Raw genomic sequence first — 27,160 nt, forward strand, 5'->3', positions numbered from 1 at the left:
AGACACACACAGAGACAGTCACACACAGAGACAGACACACACAGAGACAGACACACACAGAGACAGACACACACAGAGACAGACAGTCACACACAGAGACAGACACAGTCACACACAGAGACAGACACAGACACACACAGAGACAGTACTGGGCTGACCGCACCACCCTCTGTAGCGCCATGCGATGGAGGGCGGTGCTGTAGCCATACCAAGCAGTGATGCAGCCAGTCAAGATGCTCTTAATGGTGCAGCTATATAACTTTTTGAGGATTTAGGGCCCATGCCAAACCTTTTCAACTGCCTGAGGAAGAGGCGCTGTTGCGACTTCTTCACGACTGCGCGTGTGAGCGGACTATTTTAAATCCTTAGGGATTTGGACACCGAGGAACTTGAAGCTCCCGACCCGCTCCACTACAGTCGATGTGAGCACGCCCCCATTTCCTGTAGTCCACGATCAGCTCCTTGGTCTTACTGATGTTGAGGGAGAGGTTGTTGTCGCGGCACCGTACTGCTAAGTCTCTGACCTCCTCCCTATAGGCTGTCTCATCGTCGCCGGTGATCAGGCTTACCCCCAACATGTCGTCAGCAAACTTGATGATGGTGTTGGAGTCTTGCGTGGCCACGCAGTCGTGGGTGAACAGGTAGTACAGGAGGGGACTAAGCACACACCACTGTGGGGCCCACGTGTTGAGGGTCAGCGTGGCAGAGGTGATGTTGCCTACCCTCGCCACCTGGGGGGCAGCCCGTCTGGAAGTCCAGGATCCAGTTGCAGAGGGAGGTGTTCAGTCCCAGAGACCTAAGCTTTGTGACGAGCTTGGAGGGGACAACGGTGCTGAACGTTGAGCTGTAGTCAATGAACAGCATTCTCACATAGGTATTCCTCTTATCTAGGTGGGTGAGGGCAGTGTAGAGAGCAATTGAGATTGCGTCGTCTATGGATCTGTAGGGGCAGTATGCAAATTGGAGTGGGTCTAGGGTGTCTGGGATGATGGAGTTGATGCGTGCCATAACCAGCCTTTCAATGTGACCCATCACCACCCATCAATAGAGTTTGAGAGGTCCCCCCCAGCATTACGAAACAATCAACATGGTCAAAGCACGGTCACTCCTAAAACTCATTCTAAACAACACACAAGAAACTTGATTTTTTTGAATATTTTTTGTTTTTATATTATGGGTTGTCCGAGGTTGGGGATAGGGTGGCGCCGCCAGGGGTATGTTTGGGATGTGTTGCCCTGATAGGCTAAGTGGAATGTTCACCATATTGCCAATGCTTGCCTATCAAGTACTTGCAGATCAACACAGGTGCCTAGAAGATCATTTGGGATATTAACTAACTAAAATTTGTCATAGGACCAGTATCTGTATCATAGCTGACAAACACACACACACACACACGCACACACACACAGACAAACACAAACACACACAGAGACAAACACACACACACAGACAAACACACACACAGACAAACACAAACACACTTGTTCATATTCAGTAAAAGCCAAAGTGCAGTCATTCTGGTATGACTTTCGTTTCTGGGCCTCACCCTGCCTGAATGCGAGACATGGAGGGAAGGAGAGAGAAGAATGGTCTCAAGAGACCACAGAGAGAGTGCAGTGCTGTCTAACCAGGTGTGTGTGTGTGTGTGTGTGTGTGTGTGTGTGTGTGTGTCCTAGGCCATTTACCTCAGAGAAGGGCTCAATGGAACCTTTCTATCGCTCTCCATTTCCTTCTAATAGCCTTCATTAGACAGTTTCCAGGCCTGGGGTCACAGGGTTCAACTCTCTATTCCTTCTGTTTCAACTCACTTCTGTGCAAAATGACTGAACTGTGCTAGCGGAGAACAGCTAGCTTAACTGTAACGACACCTTCCATGAGACCTGAAGGAACGGTTGCCCCTCAGCCTGTGGTGTGCTGTGCCACGCAGACCGTGCTGTTCTTTGCGTGCCTTCGCTGCTGTCAGATGCCCTTAAGTGATGCCTCAGTTGTGAGAGAAAAATATGTCTCAATGTCTGAATGTCAACAACAAGACTAACGAATAGGACTAATGAATGTTGTCTGCAGCAGAACCAAGTCAAAGCCACTAGACTGAAATGCTACTTAATAAAGTGGCTGTACATTACATTACAGAGCTGGCAAAGAAGGGAATTCATGCCTATTCCCAGTCGTCACAAATGAGAAGTTTCCCCTCCGCTCTCCTCCTCCCCTCTAGTCTCTCCTCCCCTCTGCTCTCTCCTCCCCCTCCCCTCCACTCTCCTCCTCCTCCTCCCCTCTCTCCTCCCCCTCCTCCCCTCTAGTCTCTCCTCCCCTCTCTCCTCCCCTCTGCTCTCTCCTCCCCCTCCCCTCCACTCTCCTCTCTCTCCTCCCCCTCCTCCCCTCTAGTCTCTCCTCCCCTCTCTCCTCCCCTCTGCTCTCTCCTCCCCCTCCCCTCCACTCTCCTCCTCCTCCTCCCCTCGTCTCTCCTCCCCCTCCTCCCCTCTAGTCTCTCCTCCCCTCTGCTCTATCCTCCCCCTCCCCTCCGCTCCTCCTCCTCCCCTCTAGTCTCTCCTCCCCCTCCCCTCCGCTCTCCTCCTCCCCTCTAGTCTCTCCTCCCCTCTCCTCCCCTCTGCTCTCTCCTCCCCCCTCCCCTCCGCTCTCCTCCTCCTCCTCCCCTCTAGTCTCTCCTCCCCTCTGCTCTCTCCTCCCCCTCCCCTCCACTCTCCTCCTCCTCCTCCCCCTCTAGTCTCTCCTCCCCTCTGCTCTCTTCTCCTCCTCCCCTCCACCCTCCGCCTCCCCTTCCCTCCCCCCTCCTCCTCCCCTCCATCCTCTCCTCCTCTCACCTCCTCTCTTCTGCTAACCCCAGCTCCACTAACTAGCCCCTAGTTGCCCCTGGCTAACCCCAGCTCCGCTAGCTAGCATATAGTTGCCCCTGGCTAACCCCAGCTCCGCTAGCTAGCATATAGTTGCCACTGGCTAACCCCAGCTCCACTAGCTAGCCCCAAGTTGCCCCTGGCTAACCCCAACTCCACTAGCTAGCCTCTAGTTGCCCCTGGCTGCTGTATGAACATGCTAGCTCCATTTAGCCCAGGCTTGGCATGGTTGGGTGGGCCTGCTTGGCCTCTGTTCTCGGTCCTCTGCTCAGTGCCGCTAAGCAGCCCAGCATCGACAACGGCCAAGCACGCAAACGTCTCCACACATCAGCGTTCTATCAGAGAAAGAGAGAAAAAGAGAGAGAGAGAGAGAGAGAGAATGAGGAGAACAAGAGCGATGAATAAAGAGGGTGACTGAGGGCCCTTTTGTGAGTAAACAAGCCTCTGTTCTGAGCAGCCCTTAAAACACAGTTTCCCTAAATGAACCAAACACTACAGACCAGGCAGGGCCTTCCCCCTCGCCTGGACACCCGGTATACAATATACCAACCAAGCCTACTGTCAACTGGACATAGCTGCTTTGGAACCCTTAAATAAAGTCCTCTCGATATAAACACAGTCACTCACTCACTGACTACAGTACACGCATAGCATTTTCTATCATTTTGCAGAGATTGTTTGTCATGGAAAATGCTAACTATGTTGAAGAGCGGGGCAAGAGGGAGCTGCCTTGTTCAAATAGAGAGCCTTCTACTTAGAGCACTAACGGTCTATGATGATCAAGTCAACAGTAGCTATCCCTCCACTCCTACGCACGCACAGACCTGTGTGTGTGTGTGTGTGTGTGTATTGAAGGTTGTAAATGCTCCTTTCTAGACAGGTCTTACAGTAAGCTGTGTGTTCTAGAGCCCCGGATCAATTCTAATATCCTAACTGACTTAAGACAACATACACCCTCATGGAGAAGGGCCTGGTGAGTAGGAGCCAGAAAGCATATTAGAACAGAGTGAGAGAACATTGTGGAGAGGAGACAGAGAGAGAGGTAGGAAGACAGTGGACTCGGGGGCAAAGCAATGTTCTGTTAGTCCCTGTTCCATCCAGCCAGGAGAAAGCAGCGACAGTGACAAATGATGTCTCCTGAATAGGCCATATTATATATTATTCAGCTCTAGGCCTACACAGCAAATTCTCCAGTGTTAAAAATCAACACTGAGTGTTAAATTTAACACTGTTCCAGTGTCTATTCGGGTCCACACTTTTCGGTGTTAAATGAACACACTGCTTAGTGTAAAGCTTTTTTTGCATATTTCCCAGAGTGCCTTTCAAGTGAATTGTTACCACCCATGACTGTATTTGTTAGTGACAGAGAGATGGTTGTTGCATTCATCCATTTTCAGTCCTGTGGCCTTCAACAAGTGAGATCCTAAGAAAATATGTTATCATTAAAATAAAATGATTTAACACAATACCACAAATATTTCATAAGACATTATTTTGAGGGCCAAGTTTTACCCTGATATAGTGGCCTGAAACTCTTGGTTTACAGGCCACATCAGGCCTGCAGGTCACATTATGCTGGTTTGCAAAGTGATGTGTGATTCTTATTGGAATCCAGCCAGAGTGGGGATATCCAACATTTTTAATTTTTATTCACCCACAACCTGCATTCAGAATGACTGCTGGGTTAGGAAGACTAAGACAGGAGAATTCCTAAACCATTTAAACTGGAACAACCATTTCAGTAGTGGGTGCAATAAGTCCAAGTAACAGATTTGATTAGTTTAGAAAAATATATGTTATTCATATTTGAGTAGCATAAGATTAATTAATCAATCAATGTACATGCAAAAACATAGATATTGAAACAAACAAATAAAAAAAATCCACAAGCAATAGAGCATGCTGGGAAATATGATCATGATGGGCGTGGTTTTGGTTTAATGCTGGTTATTAACACCAACACTAGGGTAGGGCTGGGTGATATGGCCTAAAAATCATCTCTCTATTTTTTTCAAACTTATGGGCGATTCACAGTATATATCTAAATGTTTTGTATGTTTTCTCTAAATAAGCATGGTTGTACAATTAAAAGGTCAAATACACTGCATTTTAAACTGTCAGCAATGATCTAATGAATTCAGGGCTTGTGAAGTTATACCTAGGCTAAATATAAGCCTTCCACAACCATAGGACCCACTAATAATTTAATTAGTTTATCCTGTTTTTTTGTTGTTGCAATAATCACTGATCTGGCTTTCAAGTCTGTCTATGAAAATGCCATTTTTTGTTACAAATTTAACTAGAACCATAACGCACATTAGGCATTATGCTATAGAAAATGAACACAGGTCTCATCAACAATCTCTCAAGCCCACGTGCTAGTGATTAGCCAGCTAATCTTTATTTTTCAAGTTTAGCCAACTTGGATCTATTTGCTAGTTAACAAGGTTGAACAGTTGATTTGTTATGAAAACATCCTTCAGTCTGTCTCCAACTGTTTGAAACGCATGTTAGCCGGTCCACTTTGTTCAGATGTTGAAATCAAGAGGCCTACATTACTTCTCAGAATGAGAACGAGTTGCCAATTCCTTATATAATTCTGTTTTATGCTTATTGCACATTCATAAAACACAGACTAGACAGCTAGTATAACAGTCTATGGCTAAAATGCTGCTAGCAGTCTGTGGGGCGACCAACTGAGCATTCATTTTCCAGAATCAATGTTCATTGAGACCCTCGTTTTAATAGTGTCTGCTCTGCGTGGAATTTGTTAGAAAAGTTAACTTGTCCTCTGTTACAGTAAAATCATGTCTCAATGTGTTTTGGTGTCCATATGACCGATTCTGTCGGACCAAACCTCAAATGCAAATAGCGAGTTGAAAATAAGAGCTGTCCAAAATAAGGCCATGTGTTTCTATGGGCTTATTTTGGACCTACTGTAAGCTTGTCGCCAGCCTTCCCGCCTTTCGGACAACGACTCCCATTGTTCGGGCGGAGACGTGCATCTCGTCATTTTATACAGATCTCTGGTGTAAATGGGAAGGTGCACAGCACAGGGGAGCGAAGGAGACGAGACCAAAAATACAACATGAGAACAAGTGGTTCATAAACGCTCATAAAACTAAAAACAACAAAACCTTGAATCTTGTCATACAAGCATTTGGAATATCGCGCAAAAACATGATTTCAAATTAATTTGATATATCGCCCAGCCCTACACTGGGGTTATTTTACACCACTGAGAGTTAATTTAACACCTGAATCAACACTAGAAATGTTACACTGGAGAAAAAAAAAAAACACTAGGTAATACTGGCCAATTTGCTGTTTATATCTTCAGCTCTAGCAGAGAAAACTCACTTACCTGGCCTAACACTGCTGTGTGTGTGTGTGTGAGATGGTACAGATAAAGCACAAGGGTTGAGATGAGGACGTGGCTGCTAACGAGCATTGACAGCAGCTATGAAACGCACATTTAGATAACCTTCTATGTATACACATCATGAGTCAAAGGTAAAAAGAGGTAGTAGTACTCATCATCACACACATAAAACAAAAACACACAAACATACTCAAATAGGTATAGGCCTACTCATCCACTACATATACAAAAGTATGTGGACACCCCTTCAAATTACTGGATTCAGCTATTTCAGCCACACCCGTTGCTGACGGGTTTATAAAAATCAAGCCATGCAATCTCCATAGACAAACATTGACAGTAGAATGTCCTTTCTGAAGAGCTCAGTGACTTTCAACGTGGCACCGTCATAGGATGCCACCTTTCCAACAAGTCAGTTCGTCAGATTTCTGCCCTGCTAGAGCTGCCCCGGTAAACTGTAAGTTTACTGTGAAGTGGAAACGTCTAGGAGCAACAACGGCTCAGCCGCGAAGTGGTAGGCCACACAAGCTCACAGAACGGGACCGTCGAGTGCTGAAGTGCGTAAAAATCGTATCAAAACCGCGTTTCAAACTGCCTCTGGAAGCAACGTCAGCACAAGAACTGTTCATCGGGAGCAGTTCATGGCAGAGCAGCCGCACACAAGCCTAAGATCACCATGCGCAATGCCAAGCGTCGGCTGGAGTGGTGTAAAGCTCGCCGCCATTGGACTCTGGAGCAGTGGAAACGCGTTCTCTGGAGTGATGAATCACGCTTCACCATTTGGAAGACCAATGGACGAATCTGGGTTTGGCGGATGCCAGGAGAACGCTACCTGCCCCAATGCATAGTGACAACTGTAAAGTTTGGTGGAGGAGGAATAATGGTCTGGAGCTGTTTTTCATGGTTCAGGCCCCTTAGTTCCAGTAAAGGAAAATCTTAACGCTGCAGCATATAATGACATTCTAGACGATTCTGTGCTTCCAAATTTGTGGCAAGGGCCTTTCCTATTTCAGCATGGCAATGCCCCCATGCACAAAGCGAAGTCCATACAGAAATGGTTTGACGAGATCGGTGTGGAAGAACTTGACTGGCCTGCACAGAGCCCTGACCTCAACCCCATCGAACACCTTTGGAATGAATTGGAACGCCGACTGTGAGCCAGGCCTAATCACCCAACATCAGTAACCAACATCAGTGCCCAACCTCACTAATGCTCTTGTGGCTGAATGGAAGCAAGTCCCCGCAGCAATGTTCCAGCATCTAGTGGAAAGCCTTCCCAGAAGAGTTGAGGCTGTGAAAGGGGGGACCAACTCCATATTAATGCCCATGATTTTGGAATGAAATGTTCGACGAGCAGGTGTCCAGATACTTTTGGTCATGTAGTGTATTTATAAAAATTAAAAAACACACACATACACACACACTGTATACACAGACATTGAAACACACACAACATTTGGCTGTGTAACTATGATTTGACTATGCTGTAATAAATAGCCAGACCCAGCCCTGTGTGGAATGGGAGTTTATATCTAGCTCTATGAATCTCCCCTCCAGTCATCTCAGCTGCCCATTGGCCAGAGGTCATGTGAATCATCAGCAGCAGCAGCATCATCATCATCATCGTCGTTATTATTAGGCGTACAGCTCGCCCCCAGAAGGACATGGTCACCCGCCAGTTATCCAGTTTCACATGCCTTCAGTCTAACCAGGAAGGGTCCTCATGTGCTAGCCCAGTCAGATTCCAAATCAAACCTTTATGTGTCTGAGTTTGTGAAATATTTGATGTTATCAGGAGCATTTTTCCCATTTTCTACAGAGACTATGGAGATAAGAACTGTCTCCATGTGTGTCTGCTACAGGCTGACGTCAGTATTGGAAAATATCTAGCCTGTATTTGAATCATTTCCATCCACTACCTACTCAAATACAGACCGATGCACCATTGAGAGCATCCTGCCGGGCTGCATCACCGCCTGGTAAGGCAATTGCACCGTCCACAACCGCAGGGCTCTCCAGAGGGTGGTGCGGTCAACCCAACGAGTCACCGGGAGCACACTGCCTGCCCTCCAGGACATCTACAGCACCCGGTGTCACAGGAAGGCCAAGAAGATCATTAAGGACCTCAGCCACATGAGCCACGGCCTGTTCCCCCCGCTACCATCTAACAGGCGAGTTCAGTACAGGTGCATCAAAGCCGAGAGACTGAAAAACAGCTTCTATATCTCCAGGCCATCAGACTGTTAAATAGTCACCACAAGCCAGCCTCCGCCCAGTACCCTGCCCTGAACATAGTCACTGTTACTAGCCGGCTACCACCAGGCACTCTACCCTGCTCGTTCTGATATTTCTTGATTTATATTTTTGGGATGTGTGTATTGTTTTGTACTGTTCGGTATCACTGTTGGAGCTAGAAACATAAGCATTTCGCTGCACAGATAACATCTGCAAAATGTGTACGCGACCAATACAATTGTATTTGAAAGCCATTGTTCAGGTCAAAGTTAACACCATTTAGTAGTTGTCATTTTTCTCTCTCCTGCTGTCTCTCCCTCCCTCCATCGTGCATTACCAATCCATCATTGAAGAACAGCAGGGATTTAACAACTGTCGCACCCGTCTGTAAAGGGGTACAGTCGGTCACGGGACAGAATACACAAACACAATGACACCCCAATCATCTCCCAACCTTGTGAAGGTCAGTTGCACAATGCCTAGATGGACACACACACGTTGTCTTTGAGATCCTCATTCTGACCACGACACACCAAAGTGACCTATTAACGCTGGCATTTATTACTGCACCAACCAATGACCTCAGCTTCACTCACTCCATCTCTCCCCTCCATCAGCAACTCCCATATTGTCTTCTATCTATCCATCTCTCCCCATCAGGCGTTCTCATATCACCCTCTCTTTATCCCCTCCATCATTACAGTCTTCATCCCTCCATCATAACCCCAACAGCATCTCTAAGCTACAGGGGACTGTTTCGCTAGCACAGACTGGAATATGTTTCGGGACTCATCCGATGGCATTGAGGAGTTTACCACATCAGTAAACCTGCTTCATTAATAAGTGCATCGATGACGTCGTCCCTACAGTGACCGTAAGTACATATCCCAACCAGAAGCCATGGATTACAGGCAACATCCATACTGAGCTAAAGGCTAGAGCTGCCGCTTTCAAGGAGCTGGACACTAACCCGGACGCTTATAATAAATCCTGCTACGCACTTCGACGAACCATCAAACAGGCAAAGCATCAATACAGGACTAAGATCGAATCATACTACACCGGCACTGACGCTCGTCGGATGTAGGAAGGCTTGCAAACTACCACGGATTACAAAGGGAAACCCAGCCGCGAGCTGCCCAGTGATACGAGCCTACCAGATGAGCTAAATTCCTTCTATACTCTCTTCGAGGCAAGCAAAACTGAACCATGAGTGAGAGCACCAACTGTTCGGGACGACTGTGTGATCACGCTCTCTGTAGCCAATGTGACTAAGACCTTTAAACAGGTTAACATTCACAAGGCCGCAGGGCCAGACGGATTACCAGGACGCGTACTCAGAGCATGCGCTGACCAACTGGCAAGTGTTTTCACTGACATTTTCAACCTCTCCCTGACACAGTCTGTAATACCTATATGTTTCAAGCAGACCACCATAGTCCCTGTGCCCAAGGACGCCAAGGTAACCAGTCTAAATGAATCGCACCCAATAGCACTCACATCTGTAGCTATGAAATGCTTTGAAAGGCTGGTCATGGCTCACATCAACATCATAATCCCAGACACCCTGACACCCACTCCAATTCGCCATATTCCCAGACACCCACTCCAATTCCACAGATTATGCAATCTCCATTGCACTCCACACTGCCCTTTCCTACTTGGACAAAAGGAACACCTACGTGAGAATGCTGTTAATTGAGTACAGCTCAGCGTTCAACACCATAGTTCCCTCCAAGCTCATCACTAAGCTAAGAACCCTGGGACTGAACACCTCCCTCCGCAACTGGATCCTGGACTTCCTGACGGGACGCCCCCAGGTGGTGAGGGTAGGCAACAACACATCCGCCACACTGACCCTCAACACGGGGGCCCCTCAATGGTGCGTGCTTAGTCCCCTCCTGTACTCCCTGTTCACCCACGACTGCGTGGCTGCGCACGACCCCAATACCATCATTAGGTTTGCTGACGACACAACAGTGGTAGGCCTGATCACCGACAACAAAGAGACAGCCTATAGGGAGGAGGTCTGTGACCTGGCAGTGTGGTGCCAAGACAACAACCTCTCCCTCAATGTCAGCAAGACAAAGGAGCTGATCGTGGACTACAGGAAAAGGAGGGCCGAGTACGCCCCCATTCACATCAATGGGGCTGGTGGAGCGGGTCGAGAGCTTCAACTTCCTCGGTGTCCACATCACTAAGGATCTATCATGGTCAAAACACACCAACACAGTTGTGAAGAGGGCACAACAACACCTCTTCACAAAACCTCTTCCCCCTCAGGAGGCTGAAAAGATTTGTCATGGGCGCTCAGATCGTCAAAAAGTTATACAGCTGCACCATTGAGAGCATCTTGACTGGCTGCATCACCGTTTGGTATGGCAACTGCTTGGCATCCGACTGCAAGGCACTACAGAGGGTAGTCCGTATGGCCCAGTAAATGACTAGGGCGGCGCTCCCTGCCATCCAGGACCTCTATACCAGGCGGTGTCAGAGGAAGGCCCTAAAAATTGTCAAAGACTCCAGCCACCCAAGTCATAGACTGTTCTCTCTGCTACCGCATGGCAAGCGGCACCGATGCACCAAGTCTGGAACCAACAGGACCCTGTTCAGCTTCAACCCTCAAGCAATAAGTCTGCTAAATAGTTAGTTAAATAATTAACCAAATAGCTACCCGGACTATCTGCATTGACCCTTTTTGCACTCTTCTTTGACTCATCACATACGCTACTGCTGCTACTGTTTACTATCTGTCACTTTATTCCTAGTTATATGTACATATTTACCTAAATTACCTCGTATCCCTGCACACAGACACGGTACTGGTACCCCTTGTATATAGCCAAGTTATCGTTACTCATTATTACTTTTATTATTACCTGTTTAACTTTTTTATTATTTCTCTATTTTCTTTCTTTCTGCATTTCACTGTTAGTCCACACCTGTTGTTTATGAAGCATGTGATGAATACAACTTTATTTGATCTCCCATTTCGCCCTGTCTCCTTCACTCCGTCTCTCCTCCATCAGTCTCCGTGGGTTCTTATTTCTCCTTCCTTCCATCTCTCCTTCCTTCCTTCTCTCCCTCATCAGTACGGGCCCTATACACACACACACACACACACACACGCACGCACACACACTCTAGAGAGCAGCAGAATATGGGTCACATCTTCTGATGTCCAGCTGGGCATTGTGCTTGTTGTCAAGGCCTTCATGAGATTGGTAGATGACAGAGTTATAGCTTCATTGACTTGAACAGTAGCCTATAAAAGGTGCATACAGTTAAGAGAACAATAAGATAACCAGAAGCCCTATTAGCCTGAAAGACTTATAGGCCTACCTACACGGAGTAGCTTTAAAAGTGTGTATACATTTGTGCTGTGTAGTAGACTACAATTGCTCTCCGTCTGTTCCTCGCTGTCTGCAAGGCTAAACAGTGCTGCACTTAAACATGAATTACAGACATATCAACCAGTTCAGGTCTGAAAGCACAAACTGAAGGGGGGAAAACGGTCTGAAGGCAGAGAGAGCGAGAGAAAGGGATGAGATGGAGAAAGATCATAAATATTTTTCCCAGATGAAAAAAGAGAACATGAGAACCTGTCAACACCGCCACATCAACCAGAAGCCAGGCAACGAATGCCAGATAAAAACAATTTGTGGTTCATATTTTGGCAGGGGTTCCAATGGGGCCGTGACTGCCTTGTTGATATCTCTCAGCCAGAATGTCATGCTGAGGAGAACCAGCCAAACATCAGGCCTTCACCCATTCCGCTACCCTCCCTCACACTGAGGGCAGCACACCTTTCAGCGGGGACTTAAATCCTGCCGTGACACCACTGCCGGGCAGACAAAGGAAGTGTTATTTTCTGTCGTTGTGTTGTGTTGTGTTTCAGTGGTGGCCCAGGAGCAGACAGACAGACAGACAGATGTGTGTCTTTATGAAGAAGAAGCATTGATCTCTCCATAACCACACACACAGACACACAAATAACAGACAGGCCTAATCTTTCAAATGTACTTAGATATGTCGTATAACAATACAGAGAAATCTTCAATACAGTATGAAGCAACAAATAACTGAAATAATGCCATAACAAAATACAGCTTGGTAAACATTATAAAACAGACAGCAAGTGATTAAGAGTTAGGCTAAAAGTTGAAAGAGAGGCCGATCTCCACACAAGCAGTTACAGCTGTGCACTCCTTGAGTGAGTTAATAAAACAGGCATATGCGTTCATCTGCTAATGACTTGTATGTTCTGATCTTATCATGCCAATGCAAAGTTGTCGATTACATTTTCATTACTCTCCTCTCTTTGCAGGCAAATATGAATTAAGACTCTTGTCAATGCCTGATTCACCGGAGTTTGCATTGTAAATAGCATGTAACTAAGTCATGAAACAAATCTGTAGTCAATAAACAAAACTAAGGCAAATTAGAGAATACACTTGTCTTGCAATGTCTCACATGTCATGATGGAAAGACTGGAATTGGCAAATGGGCATGGAAGTGTAATAAACTCACAATATGTCACTCCCTATCCCTACAGATGCTACATGAGCTGTGACCTGCCAAAAAACATTCAATATGCTGAGCTACACCTCTAAAATCCATATCGAACTAGCTACAAACTATACACATTTCTATTTTCAGAGTTAGGACTCTAAAGGCAGAAGTGTCAACCAAAAATAAAGTGACAGGTCAGCATCGTATTCGCGGCTCGAGGTGTCAACTCGCATGATGATGTCACCACCAAAACCACACACCTGGCTTGCATTTACCTACAACACAATTGATCTGCACAAACTACACCGTCATGACAACCTCTGAAATGCAATTGTATTAGCTAAAACTAAATCTGATATATTGTAGCTATAACATGTATTTTAGACTCGAAAAAGTATAAACATCCGCAGAAGTCACCGGGCCTGTGTGCTGTCAGCCAGCTAGCCCTCTAGCTAGTGTGTTAGCTAGCTGTTCAATTTACAGTAAAGACCAAGCCAACGTAGCGTATCTAGCTGGCTAAATAGCTAATAAACTAGCTATCTACTTGAAACCTGGTCAAAACGTTAGCCAAACAACGCACCTTGCGAGGGAAATAACGTTACACAGAACACGGCTTGGTTGCTAGCTAAATAAATCTGCCTAAAAATAAACTAGTGTAAAAATACATTTTCTGGACCTAATCTGGGCCGCTGGCTGTGCTACACAGGCCACCGGATGCTCCGCCCACCGGTTAACGTTACCGTTGTTTTCTAAAAATGAGAACATTGCATACTGATCTCTACTTAACAAGCTAACTAGCCATCTAGAGGAAAGTGAACTCATTTCCATGGTAGTCTTGTTCATCGTACATGTTCTGATACAGTAAACATCGTTTGATTTGTTGCTGTCAAATATCACCGGCCACAAAAATGGATTATTAACTGGTAGCTATGTGCTGTCAACCTGACAGCGGGAAATGGGTAGCTGTACTCACCCCATTAACCAATCCATGGTGATGCTTGTCTCTAGGAATAAATCCACCAAGGGTTAGAGGCGACCCCCTACTTTATCCGGCCACCCCTCGCTTCCCCGCCTGGCCCCGACCCGTCTCTCTCCGTGGATCGGTGTCTCTCGGTCCCTAATTTGGTCGTCAAATGTCAAAAACGTGTCCTTGTTTTGAACCGGAGCTTAGATAACAACAAGAACATGAACAACTAGCTAGCTAGTCCGAGCCGAGGTGCTGCGCCGAGGGCGAGCGAGAGGAGCGCAGCATTGAGTGACTTTGAGCTCGAAGACGAGTGGAGGAGAGCGGGCAACCGTCTCGGTCCACTTTCCGGTCAGCGAGGTATCCCGTGCCGTGGCTTCGCTTTTTACGTCGCCGGCCGCTAGCGTGCCGAATGTCATTCACCGACTGAATTAATCGAGTCTTGGCTTGGGACGCCGCTTGTCTAGCTAGCTAGCTACACTCTGTCATGAATCCTAAATTGCACGGTAATAACTATTGAGCTTAAACCGCTAGCTGCAGCGGTCTTCAACTGCTGCTGCGAACGAAATCCGGAAGTAAACACAGATCCGACCAACCCCCTCCAGTGCGTATGCGTTGTGTTTCGTCACAATTTATGAATATCGATGGGATATGTAGTTCAAAGAATACCCATCTTCCTTCAAACTGCCTCTCAGTTAGTTATGCAAAAAAAAAAGTAATGTAACTTTATTAGTATGACATATCAACAACTGTATTGAATGCAGACATCCCATTGATTGCAGCTAGTTAGGAAGTATTGCATTATGCAAAGTTCATGTGTGGCAATTGGCACTTTTTTTGTGATACATCAGGGTATTCAACTCTTAGCTATGGTCTGGAGCCTGGTGTCCCATGTCTAAATCAGTCTCTAATTAGAGGGAAAGAATGCTGTGGAACTGGCGTCGAGATCCAGAGTTGAATATGAGGGTGATACATGATACATGTGGTACACCCACAACATTGCACTGATTAAGACTTCTATTATTGTTGTTTAATGAGGTACAGATTAGATTTGAGTCAGGGTTGTGCGCCACAAGACTGTGTTAGCCCATTGAGCTGAAGCCTAGGCAAGTACTCAGACCTTCCTTGGCCACTCTTTTTTATCACTGTTCTCTTCAAATCTCTTTCTATCGGAGGATGGAGCATTAGTCTAAAACTGCGACAGCCTGGAAGGAGAGGATCAATGTGTACTCTGCTCTGCTAAAATGACTGGTCATCTTTATCTCCCTCAATTCAATTCAATTTAAGGGCTTTATTGGCATGGGAAACATATGTTAACATTGCCAAAGCAAGTGAAGTAGATAATAAACAAAAGTGAAATAAACAATAAAAATTAACAGTAAACATTACACTCACAAAAGTTCCAAAAGAATAAAGACATTTCAAATGTCATATTATGCGCAAATAGTTAAAGTACAAAAGGGAAAATAAATGAACATATATATGGGCTGTATTTGGTGTTTGTACTTCACTGGTTTACCTTCTCTTGTGGCAACAGGTAACACATCTTGCTACTGTGGTGGCACACTGTGGTATTTCACCCAGTAGATATGGGAGTTTATCAAAATTGGGTTTGTTTTCAAATTATTTGTGCATCTGTGTAATTTGAGGGAAATATGTGTCTCTTCTATGGTCATACACTCTCTCTCTCTCTCTCTCTCTCTCTCTCTCTCTCTCTCTCTCTCTCTCTCTCTCTCTCTGTCACTCTCTCTGTCTCCCTCTCTCTCTTTATCGCAATCTCTCTGTCTCTCAATCTCTCTCTCTTTCTCCCACTCCCTCTCTCTGTGTCTCTCTCTCGCTCTCTCTTTCAATTCAATTCAAAGGGCTTTATTGGCATGGGAAATGTATGTTTACATTGCCAAAGCAAATGGAATAGACCATAAACAAAGGGAAATAAACAAGGGAAACATTAGTGAACATTACACTTTAAAAATATAGACATTTCAAATATTATATTATTGGCTATGTACAGTGTTCTAACAATGTTTAAGTAGTTGAAATATGAAAGGGAAAATAAATAAACTGTCACGCCCTGGCTCTGGGGACTCTTAAATGTTGAGCCAGGGTGTGGATTTTTCCTTGTTTAGTTTTCTAGGTTTGTCTTTCTAGATTGTGTATTTCTATGTTGGCCAGGGTGGTTCCCAATCAGAGACAGCTGTAGCTCGTTGTCTCTGATTGGGGACCATACTTAGGCAGCCTGTTGGCATGTTACGTTGTGGGATCTTGTTCTGTGTTATTTAACCTAGGACTGCACGTATTGTTTGTTTATTGTTTTGGTTCGTGTGTGTACACAATAAAGTATGTACGCTTATCACACTGCGCCTTGGTCCGCTTCATCTATCGACGATCGTGACATAAACAGATAAATATAGGTTGTTTGTGCACCACTGGTTGCCCTTTTCTCAAATATTGCTGCTGTGATTGCACACCGCGGTATTTCGCCTAACAGATATGGGAGTTTATCAATGTTTGATTTGTTTTCAAATTATTTGTGGGTCTGTGTGATCTGAGGGAAATATGTGTCTCTAATATGGTCATACATTTGGCAGGAGGTTAGGAAGTGTAGCTCAGTTTCCACCTCATTTTGTGGGCAGTGGGCACATAGCCTGTCTTCTCTCGAGAGCCAGGTCAGAGCTGGACTTATGGTTGCTGTCTCATCGGTATCCCCCCACATCCCCCCTTCTCTCCCAAAACCCCACTTCCCTCCATCTCCCCCTTCCTCCCAGGATCCTGAGGATTCTATAAATAACGGCAGAACACAGGCAAGTGAGGGAACGTTGAGACTAACAGTAGGCAGAGTCAGGGGATTGGCTGACTGACCTCCAATCAGCTCTCTGAGAGGCGGAGTCAGAGCGGTGATTGTCAGTGGGATGGTGGAATGTTCTCAGAACGGGTGTAGTATCACAGCTGACCACTTGAGAGCGCTGTGGGATATTTGTTTGTCATTGGCGTTGGTTCATGTCCATTGAATGAGAGAGTAACTACTGCAGGGATATGTGTAACTCAATAGAGGCCACCCTTTCCATCTAACAAAGGTGTGCATATTCCTCCTGTAAGAGGTAAGAAAGCACTTCTGTCTCCTTCCCATGCTTTCAAGCATCGTTGTTTGTGATATTGGGTAATGCTTATATACTAAACAAAAATATAAACGCAACATGTAAAGTGTTGGTCCCATGTTTCATGAGCTGATATAAAAGATCCCAGATATTTTCCATAAGCACAAAAATCGTATTTCTCTCAAATGTTGTGCACAAATGTGTTTACATCCCTGTTAGTGAGCATTTCTCATTTGCCAAGATAATCTATCCACCTGACAGGTGTGGCATATCAAGAAGCTGATTAAACAACATGATCATTACACAGGTGCACCTTGTGCTGGGGACAATAAAAGGCCACTTTAAAAAGTGCAGTTTTTTCACACAACACAATGCCACAGATGTCTCAAGTTTTGAGGGAGCGTGCAATTGGCATGCTGACTGCAGGAATGTCCACCAGAGAATGTCATGTTCATTTCTCTACCATAAACTGCCTCCAACATAGTTTTAAAGAATTTGGCAGTACGTCCAACCGGCCTCACAACCGCAGACCACGTGTATGGCGTCATGTGGGCGAGTGGTTTGATGATATCAATGTTGTGAACAGACTGCCCCATAGTGGCGGTAGGCTTATGGAATAGGCAGGCATAAGCTACGGACAACGATCACAATTGCATTTGATCAATGGTAATTTGAATGCACAGAAGTACCATGATGAGATCCTGAGCTCCATTGTTGTGCCATTCATCCGCCACCATCACCTCATGTTTCAGCATGATACTGCATGTCCCCATGTCGCGAGGATCTGTACACAATTCCTGGAAGCTGAAAATATCCCAGTTATTCCATGGCCTGCAGACTCACCAGACATGTCACACATTGAGCATGTTAGGGATGCTTTGGATCGACGTGTACGACAGCATGTTCCAGTTCCCACCAATATACACAGCCATTGAAGAGGAACAGCCTGATCATTGAACAGACTGATCAACTCTATGCGAAGGAGATGTGTCACGCTGCACACCAGATACTGACAGGTTTTCTGATCCACACCCCTACCTTTAAAAAAAAAATGTATCTGTGACCAACAGATGCATATCTGTATTCCCAGTCATGTGAAATCCATAGATTAGTGCCTAATGAATTTATTTAAATTGACTGATTTCCTTATATGAACTGTAACTCAGTAAAATCTTTGAAATTGTTGCATGTTGCGTTTATGTTTTTGTTCAGTAAACATTCACACATAATGTTGAAATGACTGTATCTGAATCACTGCAAGCTCCCATGTGGCCTTCAGGAGATATGTCACCTTTCTACAGTCGTGGTCAAAAGTTTTGAGAATGACACAAATACTAATTTTCACAAAGTCTGCTGCCTCAGTTTTGATGATGGCAATTTGCATATACTCCAGAATGTCATGAAGAGTGATCAGATGAATTTCAATTAATTGCAAAGTCCCTCTTTGCCATGAAAATGAACTTGATCCCAAAAACAACATTTCCACTGCATTTCAGCCCTGCCACAAAAGGACCAGCTGCCATCATGTCAGTGATTATCTCATTAACACAGGTGTGTTGATGAGGACAAGGCTGGAGATCACTGTCATGCTGTCATGCTGATTGAGTTAGAATAGCAGACTGGAAGCTTTAAAAGGAGGGTGGTGCTTGAAATCATTGTTCTTCCTCTGTTACCCATGGTTACCTACAAGGAAACACGTGCCATCATCATTACTTTGCACAAAAAGGGCTTCACAGGCAAGGATATTGCTGCTAGTAAGATTGCACCTAAATCAACCATTTATCGGATCATCAAGAACTTCAAGGAGAGAGGTTCAATTGTTGTGAAGAAGGCATCAGGGCGCCCAAGAAAGTCCAGCAAGCGCCAGGACCGTCTCCTAAAGTTGATTCAGCTGCGGGATCGGGGCACCACCAGTGCAGAGCTTGCTCAGGAATGGCAGCAGGCAGGTGTGAGTGCATCTGCACGCATAGTGAGGCAAAGACTTTTGGAGGATGGCCTGGTGTCAAGAAAGGCAGAAAAGAAGCCACTTCTCTCCAGGAAAAACATCAGGGACAGACTGATATTCTGCAAAAGGTACAGGGATTGGACTGCTGAGGACTGGGGTAAAGTCATTTTCTCTGATGAATCCCCTTTCCGATTGTTTGGGGCATCCGGAAAACACCTTGTCCGAATGAAGACAAGGTGAGCGCTACCATCAGTCCTGTGTCATGCCAACAGTAAAGCATCCTGAGACCGTTCATGTGTGGGGTTGCTTCTCAGCCAGGGGATTGGGCTCACTCACATTTTTGCCTAAGAACACAGCCATGAATAAAGAATGGTACCAACACATCCTCCGAGAGCAACTTCTCCCAACCATCCAAGAACAGTTTGGTGATGACCAATGCCTTTTCCAGCATGATGGAGCACCTTGCCATAAGGCAAAAGTGATAACTAAGTGGCTCGGGGAACAAAACATCTACATTTTGGGTCCATGGCCAGGAAACTCCACAGACCTTAATCCCATTGAGAACTTGTGGTCGATTCTCAAGAGGCGGATGGACAAACAAAAACCCACAAATTCTGACAAACTCCAAGCATTGATTATGCAAGAATGGGCTGCAATCAGTCAGGATGTGGCCCAGAAGTTAATTGACAGCATGCCAGGGCGGATTGCAGAGGTCTTGAAAAAGAAGGGTCAACACTGCAAATATTGTCTCTTTGCATAAATGTAATGTAATTGTCAATAAAAGCCTTTGACACTTATGGAATGCTTGTAATTATACTTCAGCATACCATAGTAACATCTAACAAAAATATCTCATAACACTGAAGCAGCGAACTTTGTGAAGACCAATACTTGTGTCATTCTCAAAACTTTTGACCACGACTGTAAAGAATACCATATATAGTGAGGGAAAAACGTATTTGATCCCCTGCTGATTTTGTACATTTGCCCACTGACAAAGACATGATCAGTCTATAATTTTAATGGTAGGTTTATTTGAACAGTGAGAGACAGAATAACAACAACAAAATCCAGAAAAACGCATGTCAAAAATGTTATAAATTGATTTGCATTTTAATGATGGAAATAAGTATTCGACCCCTCTGCAAAACATGACTTAGTACTTGGTGGCAAAACCCTTGTTGGCAATCACAGAGGTCAGACGTTTCTTGTAGTTGGCCACCAGGTTTGCACACATCTCAGGAGGGATTTTGTCCCACTCCTCTTTGCAGATCTTCTCGAAGTCATTAAGGTTTCGAGGCTGACGTTTGGCAACTCGAACCTTCAGCTCCCTCCACAGATTTTATATGGGATTAAGGTCTGGAGACTGGCTAGGCCACTCCAGGACCTTAATGTGCTTCTTCTTGAGCCACTCCTTTGTTGCCTTGGCCGTGTGTTTTGGGTCATTGTCATGCTGGAATACCCATCCACGACCCATTTTCAATGCCCTGGCTGAGGGAAGGAGGTTCTCCTCCAAGATTTGACGGTACATGGCCCCGTCAATCGTCCCTTTGATGCGGTGAAGTTGTCCTGTCCCCTTAGCAGAAAAACACCCCCAAAGCATAATGTTTCCACCTCCATGTTTGACGGTGGGGATGGTGTTCTTGGGGTCATAGGCAGCATTCCTCCTCCTCCAAACACGGCGAGTTGAGTTGATGCCAAAGAGCTCGATTTTGGTCTCATCTGACCACAACACTTTCACCCAGTTCTCCTCTGAATCATTCAGATGTTCATTGGCAAACTTCAGACGGCCCTGTATATGTGCTTTCTTGAGCAGGGGTACCTTGCGGGCGCTGCAGGATTTCAGTCCTTCACGGCGTAGTGTGTTACCAATTGTTTTCTTGGTGACTATGGTCCCAGCTGCCTTGAGATCATTGACAAGATCCTCCCGTGTAGTTCTGGGCTGATTCCTCACCGTTCTCATGATCATTGCAACTCCACGAGGTGAGATCTTGCATGGAGTCCCAGGCCGAGGGAGATTGACAGATCTTTTGTGTTTCTTCCATTTGCGAATAATCGCACCAACTGTTGTCACCTTCTCACCAAGCTGCTTAGCGATGGTCTTGTAGCCCATTCCAGCCTTGTGTAGGTCTACAATCTTGTCCCTGACATCCTTGGAGAGCTCTTTGGTCTTGGCCATGGTGGAGAGTTTGGAATCTGATTGATTGGTTGCTTCTGTGGACAGGTGTTTTTTATACAGGTAACAAACTGAGATTAGGAGCACTCGCTTTAAGAGTGTGATCCTAATCTCAGCTCATTACCTGTATAAAAGACACCTGGGAGCCAGAAATCTTTCTGATTGAGAGGGGGTCAAATACTTATTTCCCTCATTAAAATACAAATCAATTTATAACATTTTTGACCCAAATACCTTTTGGCGGCGCAAGTATCAATGCAGCAGGGCTGATGGTGCCAGCATGGTACACCATAGGAGACAGAGCTATGTCCTGACAGGTACCCGTCTTTCTGTTTGTCTGCCTGTCCGTCCGTCCAGTTCTGTCTGTCCATCTCTGTCTGTCCGTCCTTCCGTCTGGGCCTGCCAAGGTCACTTCCTGAAACATATCTCTCCGTCGATAAGGACGCAGCACGCATGGATCGATACGCACCCATCCCAGCCTAGCTCCTCTCAGCCTGGCTGGCGGGAGAACTCTTCACCCCCCTCACACCCCCCCTCACCCCTCAGACCTATTCTGGGAGGCGTCCTCAGCGATGACGAGGGCACTCAGGTTGACATCATAGAAGGAAAAGAAATACCTGCACACTGTTGTAGGTTCCTGTAGGTTATTACAACGTCTCAGTCAGGCGATGAGGTAAAGGAATAGATGTACCTCAAGCATGTACTCTTAGAATTACTGGTGACTCGAATAACCCTGGACATCCTCAAGGAACCGTTGCTAATCAATGGTTCCTATTTACACCTTAGGTTGGTTGAGGGATTCTTGGAGGAACCTTTAATGGTTCAATGTAACAACTGGTTCCTGGAGGAACCCTGGAGTGGAGGTGTGGCTTAGTAGGGGCATGGTTTTAGGACAGATCTATTTTAATTTGTAGTGTACAAACTTAACATGATGAACAGGAATGACATTTACACTAACGGGTGACCAATAATAACTATCTGAAAGCCACACCTCCAATAAGCCACACCTCCAATTTGATAGGCTGCCACCTCTACAATATATTATTAAAAAGGTTCAAAATTGAACCCCTCCTAACACAAAAAGGTTCCGGATTGAACCTTTACACAGGGGTTCCTCGAGGAACCTTTTTCAACTGGAACGGTTCCGCCAGTGTGGCAACCCAAAAGGTTCTTCCAGGCACCTTTACTTCTAAGAGTGTAGTTAAACACACAACCCCCACTGTTTCTCATAGCCTATTGCTATTTTGAGAACAGCTAATGACAACATGCCCACGCACACACACACACCACACACACACACACACACACACACACACACACACACACACACACACACACACACACACACACACACACACACACACACACACACACACACACACACATACACATACCTATAGATCATGTCAACAGAAGCAGTGAAGGTGAGGTATTGGCTGTGGCGTGACTGATATGATTTATTCATAGCCAGTGGAGGTAAGTCTAAAAGCCATTAGCTGGTATTAAAACCTCACATTACTCCTGCATAAATAATAGATACGTAATGGATGCAAAGTAGAGGTGTGTGAGAGAGAGTGAGTGAGTGTGTATGTATGTGCACGAGTCTGCAAGTGTTCACGTGAGTGTATCTTTTTTTTGTGCCAGTGTGTGTGTGTGTGTGTGTGTGTTCGTTTTTCAGTGTATGTGTGTGTGTGTGTGTGTGTTTGTGTGTGTGTGTGTGTGTTTGTTTGTGTGCCAGTGTGTGTGTGTCTGTGTGTGTGTATGTGTGTGTTTGTGTGCCAGTGTGTGTGTATGTGTGTGTTTCTGTGTCCGTGTGTGTGTGTGTTTGTGTGTGCCAGTGTGTGTGTGTGGCCCGACCAGAACTGTTATGCTGAGGAGAATCACTTGACCATCCAGCTGATGTTCTGTGTTTCCTCTCTGGGAGCAGCGGTAGCATCCTGCCCCAGCGGACAGAGGATGCTGCGGTCACATTTCACCCGCGTTAGGACTCCTGCCCTCAAGGTGAACACTGGGACAGGGCAGGGACAGAGAGGGCACAGGTCACACCAAATACACTATGTGGTAACAGTGTATTTTGCTGCAAAACATAAACTGTACTTACTTGTAATAGGGTCATTACATAGATTATGAGGAGGGGTGAAGGGGGGTGAGGAGGATGTTATTATAGTTTCTCTGTTACAAGGTCTCCTAGGCAATGTAACATATAAACAGCTAGCTACACAAAGTGACATTGGCGTTAGTGGAAGTGCCCTGCTAATGGTTAGTGTTACTGTAAGCCCTCGGAGGTCATTGTTGACAGACAGATCCATACTCTGTCCACACTGCCTGCCTGCAGGGTCTACTCCTCATGATAAAAGAAAGCACACTGTGGTGCACCATCGGTATCAGATTGTCTGTATTACCAGTTACACAGTGCATTTGTGTGTGTGTGTGTGTGTGTGTGTGCCGTGTAGCTCAGTTGGTAGAGCATGGCATTTGCAACGCCAGGGTTGTGGGTTCGATTCCCACGAGGGGCCAGTATGAAGAAATATATGCACTCACTAACTGTAAGTCGTTCTGGATAAGAGCGTCTGCTAAATGACTCAAATGTAATATATATATGTGTGTGTGAGTGTCATGGACGGCTCCACACTGAAGTCTGAGTGTTTGAGTCAGTCTTAGCCACATTAATCATGTCTACAGCCCTACCTGGCCCTAGGGAGAGGTGAGCATAGTGGAGAAGGGCAGGGGAAAGGAGGGATGATGACAGAGAAAAGGTTAAGAGAGGTTAAAGTAAGATTAGAAATAGGGCAGGGGATGAGGGGGGTGAGGAGTAGGATTAAATCGGAGATGGTCATTTAGACTAGAGCAGGAGTCAGCAAGAGGCACCCCGCGGGCCAAAACCGTCCGCAAGTGATTTATTTTGGCCCGCCAAAGTTTTTTGGTCCAAATAGACTGTAAATCACCAAGAATTCAGTTACAAATATATTTCAATTCAGGAAATCTCTTCCCAAGTGTTCCTACAAATAAAAAGAGAGACGTGATCATGTCTTAATGTAATCAAGGTATGAAATTATTATGTTATTTTCAAATAACATCTCTTTTTGGGCTTACTTGTGGTCAATTTGCTGGGTACACATTTTTTATAATTATGTTCCGGCCCCCGACCATCTGCTCTGACTAAAATCGTCCCGCAGCTGAATCCACTGTAGTTGCCTACCCCTGGAATAGAGTGTCTGAATAAAAACACTGTTCAGCGAGAAAACCCACTTTTACCAGATTGCATCAAGTCAAAGCTATGTGCTTGCACCAAACATAACTGTTTTTATAAAACTAATAAATGCATGAAATTGTTTGATATGAGTCTTTTCTTTTCGTATTCAACACATCAGACACAACCTCATTTTCACCCGGCAACCAAACAGAAATAGCCCACATGTGGCTCTGAAGTCATCGACAGAGAGCAGGAAAATTAGAACAGTCACACCACAGTGTTGTCAGCCTGCAGTCATGTCTGTCTGTCTGTGTGTGTCTGAGGTGTCATGTGAGTCTATGTGTCCTGCGGACGGATGAGAAAAGATCTGACCCTGTATCAGTGGTTATGCTGAGTTCTACCTACTCAGATTCTTCCTCTGTGGTGGTCCAGGATGTGGTTGTTGAGGTGCAGACACTGGGATATAGAATATGCTGATATGTGCTGATGGGGCTACCAACCCTCCCAGAATAGGCCAGCAGGACATACATGTGGTCCTCTGTAGCTCAGTTGGTACAGCATGGCGCTTGTAATGCCAGGATAGTGAGTTGAATTACAGCGCTGTTGGGGCTGGGGTATAGAGCTGGGTATTTGTATTTATTATGGATCCCCATTAACTGCTGCCAAGGGTATGGAGCTGGGGTATAGAGCTTGGGCTGGGGTGTAGAGCTGGGGTATAGAGCTGGGGTATACATTTTAGTCATTTAGCAGACGCTCTTATCCAGAGCGACTTACAGTTAGTGAGTGCATACATTTTTTTTTCATACTGGCCCCCCGTGGGAATCGAACCCACAACCCTGGCATTGCAAGCGCCATGCTCTACCAGCTGAGCTACATGTATAGAGCTGGGGCTGGTTATAAAGCTTGAGCTGGGGCATAGAGCTGGGGCTGGGGTATAGAGCTGGGGTATAACACTGGGGTAGAGAGCTGGGGCTTGGGTATAGAGCTGGGGCTGGGGTATAGAGTTGGGGCTGGGGTATAGAGTTGGGGCTGGGTATAGAGTTGGGGCTGGGGTATAGAGCTAGGGCTGGGTATAGAGCTGGGGCTGGGGTATAGAGCTGGGGTATAACACTGGGGTAGAGAGCTGGGGCTGGGGTATAGAGCTGGGGCTGGGGTATAGAGCTGGGGCTGGGGTATAGAGTTGGGGCTGGGGTATAGAGTTGGGGCTGGGTATAGAGCTGGGGCTGGGTATAGAGCTAGGGCTGGGTATAGAGTTGGGGCTGGGTATAGAGCTAGGGCTGGGTATAGAGCTGGGGCTGGGGTATAGAGCTGGGGCTGGTTATAGACCACTGCGACCTCCCGAGTGGCGCAGTGGTCTAAGCTGTGCCACTAGAGATCCTGGTTCTAATCCAGGCTCTGTCGTAGCCGGCCGCGACCGGGAGACCCATGGGGCGGCGCACAATTGGCCCAGCGTCGTCTAGGCTAGGGGAGGGAATGGCCGGCAGGGGATGTAGCTCAGTTGGTAGAGCATGACGTTTGCAACGCCAGGGTTGTGGGTTCGATTCCCATGGGGGGTATGAATAAAATAATAATGTATGCACTCACTAACTGTAAGTCGCTCTGGATAAGAGCGTCTGCTAAATGACTAAAATGTAAATATGGGTATTGGGGTATAAAGCTGTGGCTGGGTTTAGAGCTGGGGTATAGAGCTGGTGCTGGGTGTAGAGTTGGGGTATGGAGCTGGGGTATAGAGCTGGGGCTGGGTATAGAGCTGGGGTATGGAGCTGGGAATGGGCATAGAGCTGGGCTGGGTATAGAGCTGGTGATGGGTGTAGAGTTGGGGTATAGAGCTGGGGAACAGAGCTGGGGTATTGGGGTATAGAGCTTGGGCTAGGTATAGAGCTGTGGCTTGGGTATAGAGCTGGGGCTGGGTATAGAGCTGGGGCTGGGTATAGAGCTGGGGTATTGGGGTATAGAGCTAGAGTTGGGGTATAGAGCTGGGGTGTTGGGGTATAGAGCTGGGGCTGGGTATATAGTCAGGGAATGGAGCTGGGGCTGGGTATAGAGCTGGGGCTGGGTACAAAGCTGGGGCTGGGTATAGAGCTGGGGCTGGGCTATACGCTGATGGAGACAGTAACAGTGAGCGTGCTGATGGGGGTGGAGCTGCATGGGGCAGAGTGCTGTCTCAGTCTGGACCAGAGGCACACCATTTGAGAGACAGGCGTCAGCATGCCCAGCTACTTTAGTCAGCACTTTGAGAGTACACTCAGACGGTACAGAGAGAAACACACACATTCTCACTCCCACACAGGCACGATACACTCTCTGTCTCTCTGTCTCTCTCTCTCCCCTGGGCATCTCTTAAGTCATATGGTAAGCGTAACCCGAGGACAACTGAAATGTATGCAGTCTGTATCTAATTTGACTTTTAGAACAAAATTATTGATCGTTTTTCACCTTTACCATAGACTAATATGGGAGATGGTGAGTTTGACTCACAGCCAACAGTAGGTGGCAGCATTAAGTTACGCATGGCAAACCTGAGCTGGTCAATGCACAAAGCAAACCCATCTCATTGTATTGTAGACCTAGTCAATTAGAACAACATTGATCTGTTTGATTCATTAAAATAGAGGAACCTGTTCATTACGAATGCAATTCAGGTTTATGTACATACAGTGCCTTCAGAAAGTATTCATACCCCTTGACTTATTCCACATTTTGTTGTGTTACAGCCTGAATTCAAAATGGATTCAATCTACACACAATATCCCATATTGACAAATGCATTGAAAATGAATACAGAAATATCTCATTTACATACACT

General features: G+C 46.0%; 1 protein-coding gene across 1 annotated transcript in view; it reads right to left on the reverse strand.

Annotated features, from left to right (window-relative positions):
- The window catches only part of mob2a (MOB kinase activator 2a), a 96,524-nt gene extending 82,003 nt beyond the window's left edge, over window positions 1–14,521 (reverse strand). The window contains exon 1 of the mRNA XM_041849746.2: window positions 13,955–14,521. Coding sequence (XP_041705680.1) covers window positions 13,955–13,971 — 17 coding nt within the window. The 5' untranslated portion in view covers window positions 13,972–14,521. The remainder of the gene's footprint in view (window positions 1–13,954) is intronic.
- Window positions 14,522–27,160: the final 12,639 nt, after the last annotated feature.

This window comes from Coregonus clupeaformis, chromosome 26 (assembly GCF_020615455.1).
Source record: "Coregonus clupeaformis isolate EN_2021a chromosome 26, ASM2061545v1, whole genome shotgun sequence".
Taxonomy (NCBI): Eukaryota; Metazoa; Chordata; class Actinopteri; order Salmoniformes; family Salmonidae; genus Coregonus; species Coregonus clupeaformis.